The following is a 20,812-nucleotide window of genomic DNA, read 5'->3' on the forward strand; positions in this document are numbered from 1 at the left end:
ATTTTTTAGAAAGAAAAATAAAATCTTATTTTTAATTTTAATTTCTAAATTAATTTTATAAAAATCTTCTTTATTTTTTAATTTTTTGGAATTTTAAAGATCTTATTAAGTTTTTAGAGAATTTTTTATATTTAATATGTACCAAATAAAAGTAAACATGTTAGTAAGTACATTGAAAGTGCCAGTAGCCCAGTGGTAAAATACCTTCCCATTTGACCAACCAACCTGGGTTCAAATCCAAGGGTTTACATATTTTTAATTTCAAATCGCGTAAAACGACGTCGTTTCATCTCATTTGAAAACGACGTCGTTTTACTTAACGTCAACAATAAACGACGTCAAATATTTCTGTTAAATTTGTTGACGGCGTGCTAAATTGGCAAGTCAGCGAAAACATTGTTAATTAATTCTAAAGTCAATGAAAGTTTGGTGTTTTTTTGGCCAGCCCCAAAGTTCATGTTTGTTTTGGCAATTCGTGTAAAGTTGAGGTTTTTTTTGGCTGAATTCTCGATTATAGAGTGTAAGGTTTGTTTGTTTTTTTGTTTATGCATTTAGTGTTGAGTTTTTCGGATAAAATTTTATATTAATATTATTGATTCGTAATTTTTTTAAAAATGTTAAAAATTTTAAAGTATAAAAATATAAAAAATTAATGTATACATTATACATAGGTGAAAAAAAATTCATCAGAATATTAGTTTTCCTAAAAAATATTGAAAGTTTTTTTTGAAAAATTATGAGCGTAAAAATCAAAGCAAATATGTTTATCTCTAACGATCAATAAAATTTAATTAACGGGCTATCATGTTTGATTATTATTCAAACATTATATAATTACATTTAAGTTACATAATCAATCATCATATACATAGTTTCTCCAAAAGAGTGAAATAAATTTGAACTCAAATACTTTTCATCAAAAACTTTTAAAAAAAAATAGAAAATAAAAGAAATGAGAAATTAGATATTAGTAGATCAATTAGAAATCCAAGCGAAGATAATTGTGAAATAAAAACAAACATGCTAATCTCTAACAATCAATAAGATATTGACAGGATACCATGTTTTATTAGTTTTCACACATTATACAAAGCTTAATATAATCAATCATGTAATACATAATTTCTCGAGAAATATAAAATAACTTTTCATCAAAAACTTTTAAGAAAGGAAAATAAAAACTTTGGAAAATATGATATTAGAAGAGAGAGAGAAGATAAGAGATCATCATACCCAAGACAGCAGCATCTCTTCTTCCTTGTCTGAAACCAAACATCCAAGAACCCGATTCACCTCCACCACAATTGTTAAAACTGAGAAAGCTGTTGACTTTATCAACAAGATCTGAGCTTTGATGTATAATCTCAAACGAACCAAGCTCAACGACGCCGTTTTCAGTGACAATCTTCATCTACTGCTTGGTCGGACACCGTTGACTGTCCCTCCTACGGAGATCAGATCGTAGAGTTCAGATCTCCTTCGATGCTCTTACTCCGTCGCCGCACTAACTGGGCTCTGTTTTCTTCGTCATCTCTTCTTCTCCAACAAAGTCGTGGAGCTTTCTCATTGCTCCTTCGATTAAACCTTGGAGTCGTTCCTGGAGAGGTGGTTGAGGAAAAAGAGAAGAGTGATCGGAGGAGGCGATGAAAGCTTCCATCACGGCATCACTGACGCATTGTCTACGTTTGACCAGAGGCGATGAAAGCTTCCGAGACATAAATAAACTTCTCCGATTAGATAAAACTGAGAGAGTGAGAGATTGGAGTGAGAGTGAGAGAGTGTGAAGTGAGAAGTGAGAGAGTGTGAGACCAAAATACAAGAAAAGTGTCGACGGTTGGAAACGGTAACAATTTCCTTTTTTTTAAATTCCAGATATTTATTTTAAATGTTATTTTCCTATTTATTTTGTTGGGAATATAAAAGGAAAAAAAAGGTCTAAGCTAGTCTCGCACACTAAGGTCACGGGTTCGAAAATCGGCTCGGACACTTTTGTTTTACCTTCTGTGTAACTTTTTGCACATGGTACAACCACATCATCTCCACTACACGTAGGTGGGTGGCCACGCTGAGAAGTGAAGAAGCTTGCACAATGTTCTTTGATTAAGATCTTGTAGAGTTTGTTAACATTTGTTTGTGTTCTTGCTCCTTATTACAAGACCCATTTGGCTATTATTGGTAATGTGACTTTGTTAGCATATAGCTTTCCTTAACAACAGGTAATATGACTTCGTTTGGTTTCTATTTTTTTTTTTAATCTCTTCGATTGAGACTTCATGTGAAGTTGGCATAGAGGTCTCTCCTCCTTTGTATACAATGGTTGCTCTTTGATTGGATTTGGATATGATTTGATTGTTTTTTTTTGGGTCTTTGTTCTTGAAAATCTGAGTCTTTCAAGGTGCTTTGTTACATTTTCCATGTGGCGGTTTGGTTGTTCATTTCATGTTTATTTTCCTAAGGAGTACTCACTATCCCTTGAAAATCTGAGTGTTTCAAGGTGCTTTGTTACATCCATGTCTTGGTTTCTAATGTGTATGGTGTTCTTCCTGCGGTTTTATTGTGGGTCCTCTCACTTCCCTTGCCGGTTAGTTATTCCACTTGTTTAATTGTTGATGGAGAGTTTTCTTTTTTCACATGAGATGATTGTTGTTTCGCTCGACAGTGATCATTGTTCATGCAAGCGTGAGAGAACACCGAATCTCAAGGCACGCTTAAACACATTCCATGAAGACTGAAGAGTTTCGAGCTGTCTGGCGTAACTACAATGAACGTTTTGGTTTCAGGCTTTGGGGACGGTGAGATTGAAGATTGAGCTACACTCACGTGGCTCTTTTTACTTATTTCAACACCACTAGATAAGCTCCTAAAGAGATTTGTGGCCAAGAAAAAGTATGAATATAAATGGTGAATCCATGAGTCCAAAGACCAAATCTCAAGAATATGTTCAACTTACAACAATGCACACTTTGACGAAGGAGTGAGTTTGGTTTTTGATAGATAAGTCTAATGCACAAGTTTGTGTTTTTTGTTTCTCAGTAGTACAACCACCACCACACAAAAAACAAAAAATTATATATAATTAAGAAAATAGTGGATCATGCCTAAAGCGGTTTTACTGGATCATGCTTGTTTAACTATTCTATATGTGTTGATCGAATGATGTTTAACCATATAAGATAGCACATAACCCATTTGATATTTCTTCTTAATCTAATACTATATATCATTATTATTTGAGTGATATATAAATCAAGTTATTCACTAAACATCTAAATTATTTACCAAGAAATTTATCAGGATATAATTGTGACACCACTCAAAGTACCCTAAGGAGTGAATTACTCTCTCAAATAAGAGGTTCAATTGTAGTACTTGGAGATCGAATCCATAAGGAGTTAGAGAACCTATTAAATCTAGTAATTTATTAATTCTAAGTGTTTGTTGTTTTATGGTTTAAATGTAAATAGCAATTCAAGTTGAGCAAGTCTATTGCTTGACTAACAAGATGAATGGGGGTGTAACTTATTGGAAATGTATTAGATGCATGGTTTCTATTCAGGTGTTGGAGATTATAATCCTATAGATGCCTATTAGTTACATGCATGATATATTAGAGTTCAACCCCTTGAACACAGTGATCAGTGATGGCAATGTTTCACTGGTTAACTAACTAGATCTTGAATCTTAACTGTCGTTTGTTGATCACAAGAAAGTGTCAATCGATGGTCTTATAGAGGTATCGATCGATATACCTTTCACAAAAAAATGAAAATTCTATTTTAATGCATAGTTGCATCATTCACTAACATATGATGAAGGTCAAAGAGGTTTGAAACCTTTGTTGTCTCCGTTTTTCTTGAGAATAGCGATTTCATAGTGGTTAGTCAACCAATTTAGGGAGTATTATGAAGTTTTACTAAATTAATTGACAAAACATTTAAACGATGCTCATGTACCATTAAAAAGAGTTTAATATACATTAATACAAATGTAGAATGTGTTTAAAAATTTTAAAACTACAATAAAAATCATAGGCTTCAGTATAAAGAGAATTTACCGAAAAATTAAATATTTTCGTAGGGGTTAACCCATAGATTTTGAGAAAAATTTAAAAAAATCAAAATTATATTTTAATGCATAGTTACATCCTTCACTAACATATGATAAAGTTCAAAGAGATTTGGAACCTTTGTTGTCTCCGTTTTTCTCGGGAATAACGATTTTATAGTGGTTAGTCTACTAATTTAGGGATTATTATGAAGTTTTACTAAATTAATTGAAAAAACATTTAAACGATGCCCATGTACCATTAGAGAGAGTTTAATATACATTAATACAAATGTAGAATGTGTTTAAAAATTTTAAAACTACAATAAAAATCATAGACTTTGGTATATAGAGCATTTACCAAAAATTTAATATTTTTGTAGGGTTACCGCATAGTTTTTGAGAAAAATTAAAAACAAATTTCTATTTTAATGCATAGTTTCATCCTTCACTAACATATGATGAAGGTCAAAGAGGTTTGAAACCTTTGTTGTCTCCGTTTTTCTTGGGAATAGCGATTTTATAGTGGTTAGTCAACCAATTTAGGGAGTATTATGAAGTTCTACTAAATTAATTAACAAAAATATCAAACGATGCCCATGTACCATTAAAGACAGTTTAATATACTTTAATAAAAATGTAGAATGTGTTTAAAAATTTTAAAACTACACTAAAAATCATAGGTTTCAGTATATAGAGCATTTACCGAAAAATTAAATATTTTCGTAGGGGTTAACCCATAGATTTTGAGAAAAAAAAATGAAAATTCTATTTTAATGCATAATTGCATCCGTCATTAACATATTATGAATGTCAAAGAGGTAACACTAATAATCATAGGCTTCAGTATATAGAGCATTTACCGAAAAAATAAATATTTTCGTAGGGTGTTAACCCATTGATTTTGTGAAAAATTCAAAAAATAAAAATTCTAATTTATTGCATAGTTGCATCATTCACTAACATATTACTAAGGTCAAAAAGGTTTGGAACCTTTGTTGTCTCTGTTTTTCTTGAGAATAGCGATTTCATAGTGGTTAGTCAACCAATTTAGGGAGTATTATGAAGTTTTACTAAATTCATTGACAAAACATTTAAATGATTCCCATGTACCATTAAAGAGAGTTTAATATACATAAATACAAATGTAGAATGTGTTTAATAATTTAAAACTACACTAAATATGATAGGCTTCAGTATATAGAGCATTTACCAAAAAATTAAATATTTTCGTAGGGGTTAACCCATAGTTTTTGAGAAAAAAAAATGTAAATTATATTTTAATGCATAGTTGCGTCCTTCACTAACATATGATGTAGGTCAAAGACGTTTGGAACCTTTGTTGTCTCCGTTTTTCTAGGGAATAGCGGTTTATAGTGGTTATTCAACCAATTTAGGGAGTATTATAAAGTTTTACTAAATTAATTGACAAAAGATTTAAACGATGCCCGTGTACCATTAAAGAGAGTTTAATATACATTAATACAAATGTAGAATGTGTTTAAAAATTTTAAAACTACAATAAAAGTCATAGGCTTCAGTATACAGAGCATTTACCGAAAAATTAAATATTTTCGTATGGGTAACCCGTAGATTTTGAGAAAAATTCAAAAAAATGAAAATTATATTTTAATGCATAGTTACGTCATTCACTAACATATGATGAAGGTCAAAGAGGTTTGGAACCTTTGTTGTCTCCGTTTTTCTAGAGAATAACGATTTTATAGTGGTTAGTCAACTACTTTAGGGAGTATTATGAAGTTCTACTAAATTAATTGACAAAAAATTTAAACGATACCCATGTACTATTAAAGAGAGTTTAATATACATTAATACAAATGTAGAATATGTTTAAAAAAATTAAAACTACAATAAAAATCATAGGCTTCAGTAGAAAATTTACCGAAAAATTAAATATTTTTGTAGGGGTTAACCTATAGATTTTGAGAAAAATTCAAAAAAGTAAAAATTCTATTTTAATTCATAGTTACATCCTACACTAACATATGATGAAGGTCAAAGAGGTTTGAAACCTTTGTTGTTTCTGTTTTTCTAGAGAATAACGATTTTATACTGGTTAGTCAACCAATTTAGGGAGTGTTATAAAGTTTTACTATGCGAGATATGCTTGCCAATGAAACACAGCTGGCCGTAAAAAAAAAATTAATTAGTTCGTATTTTTGCATCAAAAGAGATGCATGTTAGATATATATGTAGATAATGTGATACGACAATATGTTTGCATATGCATTTCATAAATTTTTATGCAAGATTCATAAACATATAAAAGAAATAATCGTTTTCTGGAATCACGAGACAGAAATAGTTACCTAACTAGGTTAAGAAAAGGCGCGGAATAAATATTACATATAAAAACTATTTTATATATTATATGTTTCTAACATATTATGAAATAATAAATATATATTGAATAATTAAAAAATCAGTAACTATTACTTATATAATTAAATTGGTGCGAACATATAAATAAATTTTATTAATCCAAAAAATATTATTTTCTATTTGATATGCTATATAATTAAATTTAAATGATAGTAACATATATATAGTATATTTTAATATTAATATTTATTAGATGATGCATTTTGCTCATATTTTTTATCATTTGTATCTGTTATAGCAAAAAACTTAAATTACTGATACCAAAATTTTTATTGTGGGATTAATATATATATATATATATGCATATATTCCTATATCTTTTATTTTAATACTTATTAAATGAAACTTTCAACTTATATGATTTTTTAATTATTTGTATCATGTCATAACAAAAAATTCAAACTATGGATCACAAAATTTGAATGTGAAACTTTTAACAGTTTTAGTAATTTATACTCGTTTTTAAAAATTCAAAATATAACATATAAAAAAAAATTAATTTTTATTATATGGTTACTATGGTTGTTTAATTTATTTTAATAGTTTAAAATTAAACAAATATAATATAAGACACACTTACTTTTATCAAATCTTTATTATTCAAAATAATTAATTGTCATATATATACTTTAACCATATTAGGCAATTTCGTAATTTTATTTAAGGAAATAATGCATCACATTAATAATGTATTTATGGTTAGTTTAATAAAAATCTTATTATATATTTAGATGAACCAATCTATTTCTCTAAGGATTCTAAGAATCATTCTATTGATGATATGTGGCTACAAAAAAATGTTGTAATGCTTCTCAAATAATATACAGGGATTACGATGAAACAATTATTGAGGTGGACTACCCTTATAATTGCTGCTTCTTCTTGGTTTAGGTTTCTCTTTACTGATTTGATGTGCCACATGATTGGTTATTTTCCGTAAGAGAAAGTTTGAACGCTAATCATATCAAAGTTACAATACACTCATATGAAAACACAAAGCGTGTATTTGTGATCACGCTCAATAATTGGTTGGTGACCATATAATGTTGGAAAATAATAGTTTTCACACACAAGGGAAAAAGAAAACTAAATGCTTACAGAAACCAGATAGAATCACAGAAGCACATCACAATCCTCTCTCAATAAAACATAAACACTAAAAAAAGGGGTCAAATATTACACCAAAAAAAAAGGTGAAATATTTGAAAGTGTAGTGGACTTGATTCTGAGAGAGACGATGAGAAAAATAACCCATCCGAGATTAGACCTTAGACGGTCCGATCTAAATCCTAAATCCTGATTAGGAAAAATAAAAGGCTTAAACGGGCTGGGCTAAGCCCAAGACAACATACCATAGGTGTGTGGGTGTGAACGTTGAAGTTGCATTCATTCCCAGTGTTTCGATTCTTCTTCCCAAAACCAAACCTAATCTAATCGATCTCCTCTCTCGAACATTCTCAGAAAAAGACGAGAAGAGCACAAGACCTCCTCTTCGTCCTCCTTTCCGTACGTACGTGTATATTCTCCTCCTCTTTTTCGTTGAATTAATTTGAATATATTCTCGCAATCAATTTTTGGTCTCTGCTTGCGGAGAATCTTCAATCAGTGCTGTAATTCGTTTTCTTCAATCACCCAACCCAGATGTGAATAGTAGTTAATATGTGGATTTCAAACTTGGTTTGTTTTCGCAGTCTTATGCCTTCCTTCTGCTAGCGATCTAAGTTTGTGTAGACCTGCTTCCTACTTTGCTTCTCACTTTCATTTTGTGTTGTTTCAGGAAGACAACAATGTCAGTTCTTATTGTGACTAGTCTTGGGGACATTGTCATTGATTTGCACTCCTCTAAATGCCCTTTGACTTGCAAGAACTTCCTCAAGCTCTGCAAGTCTCTCTCTCTTTCTTTGACCATCTATCTATCTAGCTTAACACTTTATATAATGGTATACTCACTATCTCTCTCTCTCTATTGGTTTGGTTAGGATCAAGTACTACAATGGGTGCCTCTTCCACACTGTGCAAAAGGATTTCACTGCCCAGACCGGTGATCCTACTGGTACTGGACTTGGCGGTGATTCCATCTACAAGTAAGTAAGTAGGATTGTTCTTTCCTCACTTTCTCTCAACTTTATCCTTAATCATCTTGTGCTTGTCCCAGATTTCTGTATGGTGAGCAGGCTCGCTTTTTCGGAGATGAGATTCATCTCGATTTAAAACACTCCAAAACTGGCACTGTTGCTATGGCTAGTGCTGGAGAAAATCTCAATGCTTCCCAGGTACTCATTTTTCCTTACCAACCAGCCTATAACTTTCTCATACTAACAACAACCATTGTGGTGTGGTGTGGTGTAATATGTCCTCATGACTTTGTTTTCTTTGCAGTTTTATTTCACACTTCGTGATGATCTAGACTATCTTGATGGAAAGCACACTGTAAGCACATTTACAGTTGTTCCTAATCTCCCTATTTTTATTTCTTTTGTACGTTATTTACACAATCTGCCATTTTTCCAGGTGTTTGGGGAGATTGCTGAGGGGCTTGACACTTTGACTAGGATAAACGAAGCTTATGTTGATGCCAAAAACAGACCTTATAAAAACATTAGAATCAAGCACACATATATACTTGAAGATCCCTTTGAAGATCCCACCCAACTAGCTGACATGATACCAGATGCTTCCCCGGAAGGAAAACCCAAGGAAGAGGTCGAAGTTGACGTGCGTCTTGAAGATGATTGGGTTCCAATGGATGAACAACTTGGTGCTCATGAACTGGAGGAGATTATCCGTGCGAAAGCTGCCCATTCTAGTGCTGTTGTACTTGAAAGCGTAAGTCTCCTGGGCTCAGCTGTCCTTTAGCTCTATTGATGCTGTTATACCAATCACGTTTATTCCCTGATGGGTCCTGTATTTTGCTATTGCAGATAGGAGATATCCCAGAGGCCGAGGTCAAGCCTCCTGAAAATGTGCTGTTTGTCTGCAAACTGAATCCTGTGACTGAGGTAGGTGCTTTATATATTAGAGTTAGCCAATAGCAAATGCTTCCTTTTGTTTGTGACAGTTTGTTCTTTTTTCTCTATCTTGTCTCATGCAGGATGAGGATCTGCATACCATTTTCTCACGCTTTGGAACTGTCATATCGTGAGTTGATATATCCTTGAGATTCTTTTTATTCGTTTTGAAAAATCAACTGTTCTGTAGCTGTGTTATTTATCTTCCTTCATGTCTGAATATGGCAGGGCTGATGTAATCCGGGACTTCAAAACAGGTGACAGTTTGTGCTACGCTTTTATAGGTGAGTCCTGCTGTATGGCTATTGTTGGAAAACCTTTGTATTTCTCTATATGTATAAATATGTGTGTGCTGAGAAGTTTTGTGTTTGTTATATAGAGTTTGAGGAGAAGGCGGCATGCGAACAAGCCTATAATAAGGTAAATTTCGAGTGGATCACTAGTGTAAATTGTAGCAAGCTTAGGAACTGAAGATTGAAATGGAATTATTTTGGAGGGGTCTTAAGTGATTGTTGTTGCTTTACAGATGGACAATGCTCTGATAGATGATAGAAGAATACATGTGGACTTCAGTCAGAGTGTGTCCAAACTTTGGTCACAGTTCCGGCAGAAAGACTCACAAAAGGGTAAAGGTAAGTCCTGTTCTTCTCTTCCACCTCCTTATTATGTGTATTTGAGACTCGTGAGAGACATGGAAGGCTGATGATGTAAACTAACATGGTGAAACAGGGAATGGATGTTTCAAATGTGGGTCGACGGATCATGTAGCCAAGGACTGTGTGGGTGGTGGTAATCAGGCTTCAAAGTTCATCGTAAAAGATCAAAACAGACAGCACGGAGGAGGTGAAGGCTATGATATGGTGTTCGAGGGAGATATAGCTGAAAGGCCCAAGAGGGAGAAGAGTCATGACAAGGACAAGATTCGAAGGAGAAGTCCTCATGGCTATGGTGAAGGAAAAAGACAAGACAGAGATGAAGGGAGAAGTCCTGGTGGCTATGATGAAGGCAAAAGACGAGACAAAGATGAAGGGAGAAGTGGTCGTGTCTATGGTGAAGGCAAAAGAAGAGATAGAGAGGAAGGTGACAGGGAGGACAAGGCAGCTAGTAAGTACGATGGTAGAAGACATGATAGGGAAGATGTAAGAGAGAGGGACAGAAGGTATGATGATGGTGGGAGTAGGGAGAAGAAACAGAGGGAAAGAGAGAGTAGGGAAGATGAAGAGAGAAGAAGAAGGAGACGCCATGAAGAGATGAGAGACGATCGTTGGAGTGACAAGGGGAGGAGAAGAGAGAGAAGGGATAGGTGAAAGGCAATAGGGGGGGCATCCATCTTCTCATAAGTTAGCTTTGGATTCCATTGAAGTGAATGCTTTACAAAACTTTTGGCAGACATGTTTGGATCTTTCTTTCCTTTTTCTGATTAATCAAACTTGCTCTCGAGTGTTCGAACCTACGCTTAAGAGACAACTGTAGACTCTGCATTACATTCTCAGTCCTCACGAATGGGTTGCTTATAGACAAAAATCTCACAATCAATATGTGGTCCGTTCTCCGGTTAGGGTAAACCTGTAAAGTTACCAATTTAAAATGGTTTACTAGAAAACCAACTAATGGTTTACTGCAACAAAACCAAGTAACTAGTATCGAAGAAGAAACAAACAATCGCCGCCGTCTCGAAATGTCGAACAACATAGTGGTGCTAGACAACGGCGGTGGTCTCATCAAAGCCGGCCAAGGCGGCGAGCGTGATCCCCTCGTCGTCATCCCAAACTGCCTCGTCAAGCCTCTCTCCTCCAAGAAATTCATCTTCCCTCCTCCTCTCTCCGACCTCGACGTCGACATCGACCTCACCTCCGCCGCCGTCCGCCGCCCCATCGACCGAGGCTACCTCATAAACCCCGACCTGCAACGCGACATCTGGTCACACCTCTTCAGCTCACTCCTCCGCATCACCCCCACCTCCTCCTCCCTCCTCCTCACCGAGCCGCCACTCTCCATCCCTTCCGTCCAACGCGCCACCGACGAGCTGGTGTTCGAGGATTTCGGCTTCTCGTCCCTCTACCTGGCTAATCCTCAGTCACTCGTCCATCTCTACGAGGCTAGTCGCCAGCCAGGGTCCATCCTCTCGCGGACTCAGTGTAGCCTCGTCGTGGATTGTGGCTTCTCCTTCACTCACGCCGTCCCCGTCCTCCACAACTTCACGCTCAACTACGCCGTCAAGAGGATCGATCTCGGAGGCAAAGCTTTCACTAATTACTTGAAGGAGTTGGTGTCTTATCGATCCATAAATGTGATGGATCAGACTTTCTTGATGGATGATGCTAAAGAGAAGCTCTGCTTCGTCTCTCTTGACCTCCACCGTGATCTCAACCTTGCTCGGTTCCTTCTTTTTTCTTTCTTTCTTTCTTTCTATCTTCTTCAATCTTCGTCAGTCATTTTATGTATAGAGATTGTTAACAGGGAGCGGCGTACTGGGAACGTGATAAAGTCTACGTATGTTCTTCCTGATGGTGTCACACATACCAAAGGTTATGTCAAAGATCCTCAATCTGCCAAAAGCTTCCTTACTTTAGGGTTATCAGATGGAGGAGCTAACACTGTTATGGATAAGGTTGAGGGTGAGAAGAAGAAGGCTGACATGAACAAAAACGTAAAAAGAAAAGATTCCCATTCTCTTCTCTCTCTCTCTGTGTTTGTAGAGATTTGTGTTCTGAAGCTTGTATGGTTGGTTGCCTGCAGGAGATTGACTTGACAAATGAGCGTTTTCTTGTACCAGAGACTTTATTCCAGCCTGCAGATCTAGGTTTGTTCTCCCATTCAACACAAAGAAAGTCTTGTTCATTATATAGGAGATGGAGGTTTGTCGGGAGGGAGAGATGTTGATGCTATTCTACTTTGGACAGGGATGAATCAGGCGGGACTTGCAGAGTGCATTGTCCGAGCTGTTAGCTCATGTCATTCTTACTTGCAACCTGTTTTGTACCAAAGGTAATGAGTTTTTCTACTTTTCCGCCCCCATTGAATTAATGAGCTGTGTTGTTGTCTGATGTTTTGTTGCTTTTTTTGTGGCAGTATCATCTTAACTGGTGGAAGCACTTTATTTCCACAACTTAAGGAGAGGCTGTAAGTTTACATTTTGTATACGATGAAGCAGTTATCAGTGGTGTGGTGAGTAATACGATTTTATAAATGCAGTGAAAGAGAGCTTCGACCACTTGTCCCAGACCACTTTGATGTCAAGATAACAACTCAGGAGGAGTAAATAAACTCGACAATCCTTTCCTATTAACCAACACCAACACCAACTCTTCTCTTTTAATTTGCAAATAAATTTTTTTTTTTATAATGGTTGCAGCCCCATACTAGGTGTATGGAGAGGGGGTTCCCTTTTGGCTTCGAGCCCAGATTTTGAGTCCATGTGTGTCACCAAGGCTGAATACGAAGAACTTGGATCAGCTCGATGTCGGAGAAGATTCTTTCACTGAAGACAAACCAAAAAACATAATGCAATAGTTTTCAAATTGAGTTGCTTGTATCATCTCCTCCTCTCACATGTCTAATTTATTTAGTATCTCGTATTGCAATTGAATGTTGCCATGAGAAACATAATGAAGTAACGACCAAACAGCCAGCGCAATTTCTCTAGTCAATTTTACACAGCACAGCCAAGGTTTAGGGTACAACATATACAAACGTTGTAGGTTATTTTATCTGAATACCAAAACCTGTTTGTTAATCAGCATTATAATAAGACAAGCGAGTCAGACTTTCAGAGTTTGACACTGAAAAAACTTGAAAAGCCAATCAAAACATTCTAAATTTACACATGATTTATAAACTCTCTGAATCTGCCTTCTTCAGAGCCTAATGATCAGTCTATCAAAAAGATGAACAACAAGAAAGGCAAAAACTTCATTTTATACTCTTTCATTAATTTTGTCCTTTCCTCTTGCCAGCTCAACAACCCTCAGCCATGTCTGCGCTACCATTCAGTATCTATGAGCCCACCTATGCTACATGCCTTCATCTTCTTTAAATGTGCTAGTAATATACTGTAAATTTACAGAGATGTTGTATTACCTTTTTGACCATTTTTTCTAATTATTGATCGGTTCTATATCAAAGTAGTGAAAACAAAAGAAAACATCAATTGTACAGAAAGTGTATAATGTTGTATATTGAAACTGCCATGATCAAGAGATGAAGGCACCATTTCATTTGATAATGGTCCTATTGTATACAACTGTGACATCACATCTAGACTTATACATGTGTTTTCTGAACGAATATGTATAACATCACTACTTCACAGGACATGAACAGTCTGCTGCTCTCTTATGGTTTTTCTCTTTTCACGGCTCTTAGTGTGCAACACGTCCCTATGAATCTACACCTTTTTTTTATCACTTCACAGGACGCACACCGACGGTTCTAACACGGAATCTGTACTGAGGCTGATCCTCCTCGTCACTGTCTTCATCGCTGTCATCTTCTTCACTGGAGTCGTCGTTTTGAACTGTATTCCAACGGGCATAATCGAGTGTGGAATGACCCTTGGGCTTAGGGATGGCTTGCCATGCATTGGAGAATGACCCATCCTCCTTGCTCTTGTCTTCTCTAACCTCAGGTGTTTTAGGTGCAACGACTTCTTCCCCCTTGTTTCTTACATCTCTTGTGATGGAAACTAATGACTCAAACCTACTCTCATCTTTCCTAGTTGACTGTTCATCTGTGTCTTGTTGTTCTTCATCTTCATCTTCCAACTCTGCTTCAGATTCAGGAATTGGAGCAAGGGACTTTCCTTACCAAAGAAAAAAAAGACATGATCCTTTAACCCACTACAGGACAGGACAGAAGAAAGGAAAGCAAGAGAAGAAAGGGAGCATACCAACTGCGTCCGCAAGCGAGCCTCGAGGTTTTGGTAAACATCAGAATCAGGGTTCAAGTCCAAGAGCCTGGTGACATCAAAGAGAGCGGAATGGTAATCTTTAAGAGTGACTAAAGTCTGGGCCCTGAGCATCAATGCACCGCTGTGTTTCTGATCAAGCTCCAGCACCCAAGTGCATTCTTCTGCTGCCTGAATCAAGAAACTATTAATTTCTCAATCTAACTTAACTCATGGAATCTCTTTTGATTGATTGATTTAAAATAAAGAAGAGAAGATCCAAAACCTGTTTGAAATCGTGCAATTTCAAATAACAGGCGGCGCGGTTGCTGTGAAGAGCGATCTTCTGGGACTTGGACTTAGCCGCCGAGAGAGCCTCAGTGTAGAAGAGAAGAGCTTCCTTGTACTTGCCGTCCCTGTAGAGCTGGTGCCCCTTCTCCACCTTCCCTGACGCCGCCGATGCCATCCCCAATATTTGATCCAAAATCAACCCCAAATTCCAGAAAGAAAGAGGAATAATAATAATAGCGAGTGAAGAAGCATAAGAAGCTGGATATGAATCAGCTTTCTATACAAATCGTATGATTCTAGAGAACTAGGGTCGGTCCGCGCTACGCGCGGATTGTATATTTCAATTTGTTATATATATTTTTATATCATGTTTTGCTTGTTACTTTACTTATATGTTATTTAATGTTTATAATATATTTCTTACGACTATATTATATTTTATTACAATTATAATAGGTAAAGCTAATATAGATACTCATTGTTTTAAATAAAACTAAATTATATTTATTATTCAAAAAATTTCATAAGAAAGAAAATAAAAAACTTTTTAAATATTGTATAATTTAAATACACTAAAACTTCTATGAATTTTTCTTTTGTAACACCTAAATGAAAAATATTACTATTTACTATATAATTTGTTAAACTATAAACAGAAAACAATACTCCCTCCGTTCCTAAAAAATCATGTTATAGTTTTTTCACACTTATTAAGAAAACATTTAAAATTTTATTTTCAAATACATTGTTTTTCTTAATTAACTATTCCCAATAACTTTTAACCAATGAGATTTTATTAAACATAATTGTATTTTTTTTAAAAGCTACAATTTTTCATTAATTAATGTATTGAAAATGTAAAAAAATATCTTTTTAAAACAAATTTTTTTTTCTAAAAATGAATCTTTAAGGAACAGAAGGAGTATATTGCAATCTAACTATAGTTAAAATATAATTCTAGATTAAAGCTCAGTGTAAAAAGATAATTAATATATTTTTAATAGATATGCCCAACTTATTTAATTTTTATTATTAAATATTGTTTTGTTTTTACAATTACTATCTTTTCAAAATACCAATCAGGTTATTACAATGTTATTAAAAATAAAATTTATATACTTTCTAGCTTAATCTTATGTTTTTATTTTTTCGTTTACAATATTAAGTACTAATGTATCTGTTTAAGGGTTTAAGTGAATTTTGAATATATCTTCAGTCCAACATGATGATCCAAAACATTATTTCATATTTTTTATTTTCAGTAAAAACATTCTACAATCTTGTATTAATATCATAAATTAAAACTATTTTTTACAACATCTATTTTTATTACTATGCAACCGAAGACTAAATGATCTTCATGAAGAAGATTAGAGATATATTGGGGTACACAGTAATGAAATTTAAAAGAATTGTCTAAAGGCCTAGTAGTCGCTAATCAATCTTCTACTTTGTTTGCCTCCTTAGTCCATCGGAATGAAACTGCTTCAAACTTAGTCGACCACCATTTGATCTCCCTCGTCCAATTATACACTCCAAAGTGTAGCATTTGTTGTTTAATACGCCAGTTGCGTTTTTACTGTCTCCCTCCATTTTCTTCACTCTCAGCTTCGCAACATTAGCGTCTTGTTTCGCTTGTTCTTTCTCTGCCAATGCTACTTCTAGTTTTAGCTCTTCAATGACACTGCATGTCATATCAAGCTCCATCACGACCCTGCTGATGTGCTTCTTATAGCGCATGTTTCTTGTACTCATACTCTATATATCCTATTGTATCTTCTGAAGCTCTTGATCCACCGTTTGATGTCCCTGTAAATAATTATATTAACTCAAGACTTAAGTATGATGAACATAAAGAACCAAGAGCGTATGGCACAGTGTTCTTTTTTTTTTTTGTGAGTAGAGGGCTCAGCCATGTGGGTGAACGCCATGGATGGAGTTCCATCATGAACAAAAATTGCAAAAAGTACCAGATTTCTTTTACCTCTATTTTTGGATTTTAGGTGCCTTTTAAGCTCTCCAAACTTAGAAACTGCAGGAGTATCGATCAAAACAAAACTCTTGAAAGAATCTGGGAAGCATTGCAATTTATGCTGTTTTGGCTTGTTCATAAGTCTTCCCATTGTCCAATGTCTCTAGAGATGAGAGCTCTTTGATGTGTTTCTCAACCAAATATGTGAATCTCAGCATTATCCTTCACCTTTCCTGAAAATCAAACCAAGATAAGTCCATATCACATTAAATTTCATAACTTTCAAGACTCAAAAACAATATACAATATTATATATAAGCGGTCATCTCAGGCTAAGGTCCTTCATCAATAGCCTTCCTTGCAGCTTTCACCGCCCGGTTGATAACTTCAACATCGCCTTGAGCTATGTTCGCAATGACTTCCTCTGTGCATTGATCAAGAGTCAAAAACCAAACATTAGTGCTCATGGAACTTGAATCTCAAGAGTTAAACTTTTCCCTTGTTATTCCTCTGTTTCTGAACTACCAGCGAAAACTGGATCGCTGCTGTCAAAAGATCACTAAATCACAGACAAAAAGACAATTCAAAAGCTCTAATGGAATAGAGTGTACATGGCTTTTGGCACCGGAGATGTCGATCCATATCATTGTCGTCTACGCACCGAATCAAAATCCACGAATTAATCTAAAATACTCAAAATCAGAAGCACATGAAATTCAAAACTCACCTTGAGCACCATCGAGATAATGTGCTGATGTTTGTGTCGTAGAGAGAAAGTCAGGAACCTCTGAGATTTAGTTTAGGCCCACATAAGCGACAGGACTTGTGCTTCTTACAACAAATCAGTGACGCCGTAACAGCAAAGCCCACCCGGAAAGTACTAATAGGCAGTCAATGGTCGCGGAATCACCTGCTCGTCGAAGGTCAACATGTCTAACCTGTGAGCTCAACGCTTTTCACCACATTTGCGCCTTTCCAAAGCCGGGCTTCAACAATTGTAGCACAACCACCGGATTTTAAGTCGGCGAGCAGGAAAGTGGAGCTTGCCATTGATAGGGATTGTAAAGATTGAGAATGAGAAATTGATGAATTTCACTGAATCATACGTTCTTATTTATAGGTTCAGATTCGTTACCTTTGATGGTCTTCTTGAATGCGAGTTAGAGGATTCGTGGTTTAATGGAGTCAATGAGAACGTAAATACCGCAAATTAAATGAAAGCTTAGACCGTTCTGGTAAGAGGCTTGTTCTGAAGTTTGATCGTCACGGTGGCTGCATCGTTTCGATGAAGACGATGAAAGAAACTAAAAGACGCTGACCTAAATGAAACGGTGCACTTTGAAGAACAGAGACACGTGTCGCTTCCAGAGTGCATGAATTGATGAGGTGTCATCCAACGTGGACCCTCTGGGAGGGAATCAAAGTGTACTTTATATATAAAGATTAGGGCATTTTTTAATTTATTTATTGATGAACTCATTTTTGATTAAAAAAAGAATGTTAAAACTGAAGATCCCGCGCATCTGGCACTATTGTTGGGTTGGTGGGTGATATATGGCCCATTTAACAGTCAACTCAGGCCCAACCTTACTTCTTATAATTGTTTTCTTTTTGCTCCTCAAATTTGAAAAAGAATACATATTATACCACAAATTGACAAAACAACTATAAAACCCAAAAATAAAACGCATTCAAATTAGACCAAATCGTTTTCAGACCAAAAACACAAGATCAGAGTTTTAGAAGAAGAAACACAGCAAAAAAAAACATTTTAGCTCAAAATAATAGTAGAATACATATCTTGCACCATCCCAATCCCTCCCTATTCCTCACTCTTGGACTTCTTCTTCTTCGATTTCTTCTTGCTCTGAGTCAGACCATCATCAGTCTCCTCGTCTCCTCCAGCAGACTTACTTTTCTTTTTCTTCTTCTTCTCTGATTTCTCGTTCTCCTCTTCTGTCTCCATCTTCCTCTTCTTCTTTTTCTCCGACTCGACTGCCTCCTCTTCTTCTTCACCCTTCGCCTTCTTCTTCTTGCTCTTCTTTCCTGAGGCCTCCACTGCCTCCTTCCCTTCCTCACCTATAAAGAGGATGGGCACGACGGATTAAACACTTAGTCCAATACCAAAAATATTACTCATTGCACAAATCTTATTTCAAGATTATACCTTTGTTTTGTAGATTCTCTATCACCTCCTTCATCACATCCACATTCTTACGTGGGGCAACACCCTTGTCATAAAAGTCCAGCCTTTCCTCTACTTGTTCCCGTAGCTTCTCACCGAATGCTGTTGTTGCACCATCTGCATCAGGACAACAACATCCGATCAGGGGACATTCTTTACAACATTTCTCAATATATTAAAGAGCTTGAGTTTCTGATTCTTACCAGCGAAGCAATCAATACGGGACGCAATAGAGCATTTGTTTGCAAGATAACGGGCGATGCGGCCCTTGTTTTTAGCAGATGCTCTACCAATGAAGGACGAATGAAAGATCAACCCATACTTGGGTGTGTTTCCACGTGTTTTAAGAGCCCTGAAACACCACCACAGGCGGTTCAAATGTCACAAGCAGCACTAAAAGTAAACCTATAAAAGACACCTCTATGAAGATATCGCACCTGAAAAGCGCCTTCTCGGCTCCAAGAATCTGGAGGGTGGAAGATGGGCATTTGGCAAGGTTAGTGAGACTTCCAGCATGTGAAATCAGACGGGCAGCGACCATTTCTCCAATCAAGGCCGCCAGATTAGGGGCAATGTCGCTCATCTTAGAGACAAGGTAATCGTAGAGCTTCTTCCTGTAGTCAGCGAGGTCCATAACTTTCTGAGCAAAGGTCTGTACGTTGATCAAGTCAAGCGCTGATAAATCCTGGCCTGAAAATAAAAAAAAAGGTCTTAGAACAATAGAGATATTATAAACACAAATAGGATCCATAAGAGCTTGGTCACACTTACCCATGGATGCTTTCCCAGCTTCGACGACCTCCTTTGCTTTATCCTCATCCCCCAAGACTTCAGTAAGCATGGGGATGTGGTCTTCAGTCAGCTTTGACTTGTCATCGATCATCTTTGAAACACGGGCGTAAAGATAATTGTCATTGACTATCTTCACTAGCTCGGGGAAGTGCCACGAGTACCATTCCCTGCAACAACAACATTAATATTTACTCAAATGTAAGTTGAAAACACACATAAAAGGTTGAATGGAAACAAACCTGACTCTCATGGCAAAGGAGTTAATATCCTTATCAAGGGTGTCAAGGAGGAAAATGGCCTGAATAACCATGTTATCCACTCGGTTAACATTGAACTTGACCTTGGCTCTGCTGTAGCTGTGAGCTAGCCCAAGTTGGGACTTTTCCAGATCGCCAGGCTACATTCAATAAATGAAAACACAGATTCATCCATTAGTACACAACGCATACAAGGTAAATCAAACAAAGAGGAAAAAAAAAAAAAAAGAGTAGACACCTTGAGGTCCTTGATGAACCTGTCAAAATGGAGACGCACACCACGGAGAAGCTCAAGAACGAACTCATTGCTCTGGCAGGGGATTTTGGTGGCTTCCAAAATGTGGGAACCAAGTTTAGGCTCAGAGGTTCCTAAGCTGAACTTGGGTTTCTTGCCTTCCTTGACTTTAGGAAGATTCAGCTCCAGGAAACTTCTAAGCTCATCAGTCATAACACCTGCCACCCAAACAAAAAGGTCAATAATTTCATCCAAAGAGACAAAGCTCAACAGTAATCAACCATTAAAAATGATTTTTTTCTAGGACAAAGTTCAACATCAACAGCAAACAGAGTATCCTACCCAAAAAATCAAGGCAGAGTAATGGTTCGAGTTCACACAAACACAACAACAACGTGACAATAAATTGAATATATGGTATACCTTCAGAGACGGCGTTAACTTGGTTGAGGGCGTCGAGCGCAGACTCAAAGGGGTGAAAAGCGGTTAGCTGGACAACACGGCCAAAGCGGCTTAGGTCGGAGACTGAGCTACGGACGGCCTCAGTGTTCTGCCCAATCTCATCAAGACCGTGCGCCTCGAAGAGGCCATACCCAGAAGAAGACTCGTAGAGAAGATACATAGCCATTCTTTGTTTTGTTTTGTTTTGTATCCTGTTTTGTTTGAGGAGGAGAGGAGAGAGAGGCTAAAACCCTAAACCTATATCTGAATCAAACACGGAACTCAACTAGGGTTTCAGC

At 36.2% G+C, this 20,812-nt stretch overlaps 4 protein-coding genes and 2 long non-coding RNA genes across 10 annotated transcripts; 3 read left to right on the forward strand and 3 right to left on the reverse strand.

The window, feature by feature from the left end:
* Positions 1-515: 515 nt before the first annotated feature.
* Positions 516-3,134, forward strand: LOC111199658. The gene is made up of 2 exons (XR_002653443.2): positions 516-2,581; positions 2,660-3,134. It is a non-coding gene; the product is annotated as an uncharacterized LOC111199658 (long non-coding RNA).
* Positions 3,135-7,823: 4,689 nt separating this feature from the next.
* Positions 7,824-10,958, forward strand: LOC106354110 (peptidyl-prolyl cis-trans isomerase CYP59-like). 3 transcript variants are annotated; one of them, XM_048738511.1, is made up of 12 exons: positions 7,824-7,942; positions 8,225-8,332; positions 8,427-8,531; positions 8,603-8,720; positions 8,827-8,877; positions 8,959-9,273; positions 9,369-9,446; positions 9,539-9,585; positions 9,684-9,739; positions 9,835-9,875; positions 9,982-10,087; positions 10,185-10,958. In XM_048738511.1, the coding sequence occupies exons 2-12, from the start codon at positions 8,235-8,237 to the stop codon at positions 10,760-10,762; spliced, it is 1,593 nt and encodes a 530-aa protein (XP_048594468.1). In that variant the 5' UTR covers positions 7,824-7,942; positions 8,225-8,234; the 3' UTR covers positions 10,763-10,958. The 3 variants fall into 3 exon arrangements, with proteins under 3 accessions (XP_048594468.1, XP_048594466.1, XP_048594467.1); XM_048738509.1 differs by having other exon boundaries at positions 7,939-7,957; XM_048738510.1 differs by lacking the exon at positions 7,824-7,942 and adding an exon at positions 8,106-8,124.
* Positions 10,959-11,072: 114 nt separating this feature from the next.
* LOC106354111 (actin-related protein 6) lies at positions 11,073-13,119 on the forward strand. The gene is made up of 7 exons (XM_013793971.3): positions 11,073-11,834; positions 11,916-12,105; positions 12,195-12,258; positions 12,359-12,443; positions 12,528-12,578; positions 12,651-12,713; positions 12,811-13,119. Exons 1-7 carry the CDS (start codon positions 11,134-11,136, stop codon positions 12,938-12,940), a joined length of 1,284 nt encoding a protein of 427 aa, XP_013649425.2. The 5' UTR covers positions 11,073-11,133; the 3' UTR covers positions 12,941-13,119.
* A 486-nt stretch (positions 13,120-13,605) lies between these two features.
* On the reverse strand, positions 13,606-14,935 carry LOC106354112 (protein unc-45 homolog A). The gene is made up of 3 exons (XM_048738512.1): positions 14,627-14,935; positions 14,344-14,532; positions 13,606-14,251 (listed from the first exon to the last, which is right to left on the reverse strand). Exons 1-3 carry the CDS (start codon positions 14,804-14,806, stop codon positions 13,859-13,861), a joined length of 762 nt encoding a protein of 253 aa, XP_048594469.1. The 5' UTR covers positions 14,807-14,935; the 3' UTR covers positions 13,606-13,858.
* A 928-nt stretch (positions 14,936-15,863) lies between these two features.
* LOC106402745 lies at positions 15,864-17,809 on the reverse strand. Of its 3 annotated transcripts, XR_007315612.1 has the most exons (5): positions 17,331-17,809; positions 17,215-17,256; positions 16,908-17,027; positions 16,616-16,836; positions 15,864-16,440 (listed from the first exon to the last, which is right to left on the reverse strand). It is a non-coding gene; the product is annotated as an uncharacterized LOC106402745 (long non-coding RNA). The 3 variants fall into 3 exon arrangements; XR_002655938.2 differs by having other exon boundaries at positions 16,616-17,027; XR_007315611.1 differs by having other exon boundaries at positions 16,616-17,256.
* A 462-nt stretch (positions 17,810-18,271) lies between these two features.
* LOC106354114 (nucleolar protein 56) lies at positions 18,272-20,714 on the reverse strand. Its single transcript, XM_013793974.3, has 8 exons — positions 20,496-20,714; positions 20,076-20,290; positions 19,820-19,977; positions 19,560-19,747; positions 19,226-19,478; positions 18,992-19,140; positions 18,771-18,905; positions 18,272-18,682 (listed from the first exon to the last, which is right to left on the reverse strand). The coding sequence occupies exons 1-8, from the start codon at positions 20,698-20,700 to the stop codon at positions 18,426-18,428; spliced, it is 1,560 nt and encodes a 519-aa protein (XP_013649428.2). The 5' UTR covers positions 20,701-20,714; the 3' UTR covers positions 18,272-18,425.
* Positions 20,715-20,812: the final 98 nt, after the last annotated feature.

This window comes from Brassica napus, chromosome A8 (genome assembly GCF_020379485.1).
Source record: "Brassica napus cultivar Da-Ae chromosome A8, Da-Ae, whole genome shotgun sequence".
NCBI lineage: Eukaryota > Viridiplantae > Streptophyta > Magnoliopsida > Brassicales > Brassicaceae > Brassica > Brassica napus.

Bases quoted from the DNA above. Each gene is read 5' to 3' on its own strand.
- LOC106354114 (XM_013793974.3), bottom strand. From the start codon at position 20,700: ATGGCTATGTATCTTCTCTACGAGTCTTCTTCTGGGTATGGCCTCTTC. The intron at 19,479-19,559 runs GTAAGTGTGACC...TTTTATTTTCAG, and splicing joins AGCTGGGAAAGCATCCATGG to GCCAGGATTTATCAGCGCTT. The intron at 19,141-19,225 runs GTGCGATATCTT...GTGGTGTTTCAG, and splicing joins GCCGAGAAGGCGCTTTTCAG to GGCTCTTAAAACACGTGGAA.
- LOC106354111 (XM_013793971.3), top strand. From the start codon at position 11,134: ATGTCGAACAACATAGTGGTGCTAGACAACGGCGGTGGTCTCATCAAA. The intron at 11,835-11,915 runs GTTCCTTCTTTT...GATTGTTAACAG, and splicing joins CGTGATCTCAACCTTGCTCG to GGAGCGGCGTACTGGGAACG. The intron at 12,579-12,650 runs GTAAGTTTACAT...TTATAAATGCAG, and splicing joins CCACAACTTAAGGAGAGGCT to TGAAAGAGAGCTTCGACCAC.
- LOC106354112 (XM_048738512.1), bottom strand. From the start codon at position 14,806: ATGGCATCGGCGGCGTCAGGGAAGGTGGAGAAGGGGCACCAGCTCTAC. The intron at 14,533-14,626 runs GTTTTGGATCTT...TTCTTGATTCAG, and splicing joins AATTGCACGATTTCAAACAG to GCAGCAGAAGAATGCACTTG. The intron at 14,252-14,343 runs GTATGCTCCCTT...TGGTAAGGAAAG, and splicing joins CTCGCTTGCGGACGCAGTTG to TCCCTTGCTCCAATTCCTGA.
- LOC106354110 (XM_048738511.1), top strand. From the start codon at position 8,235: ATGTCAGTTCTTATTGTGACTAGTCTTGGGGACATTGTCATTGATTTG. The intron at 8,532-8,602 runs GTAAGTAAGTAG...TGCTTGTCCCAG, and splicing joins GGCGGTGATTCCATCTACAA to ATTTCTGTATGGTGAGCAGG. The intron at 8,721-8,826 runs GTACTCATTTTT...TTTTCTTTGCAG, and splicing joins AAAATCTCAATGCTTCCCAG to TTTTATTTCACACTTCGTGA.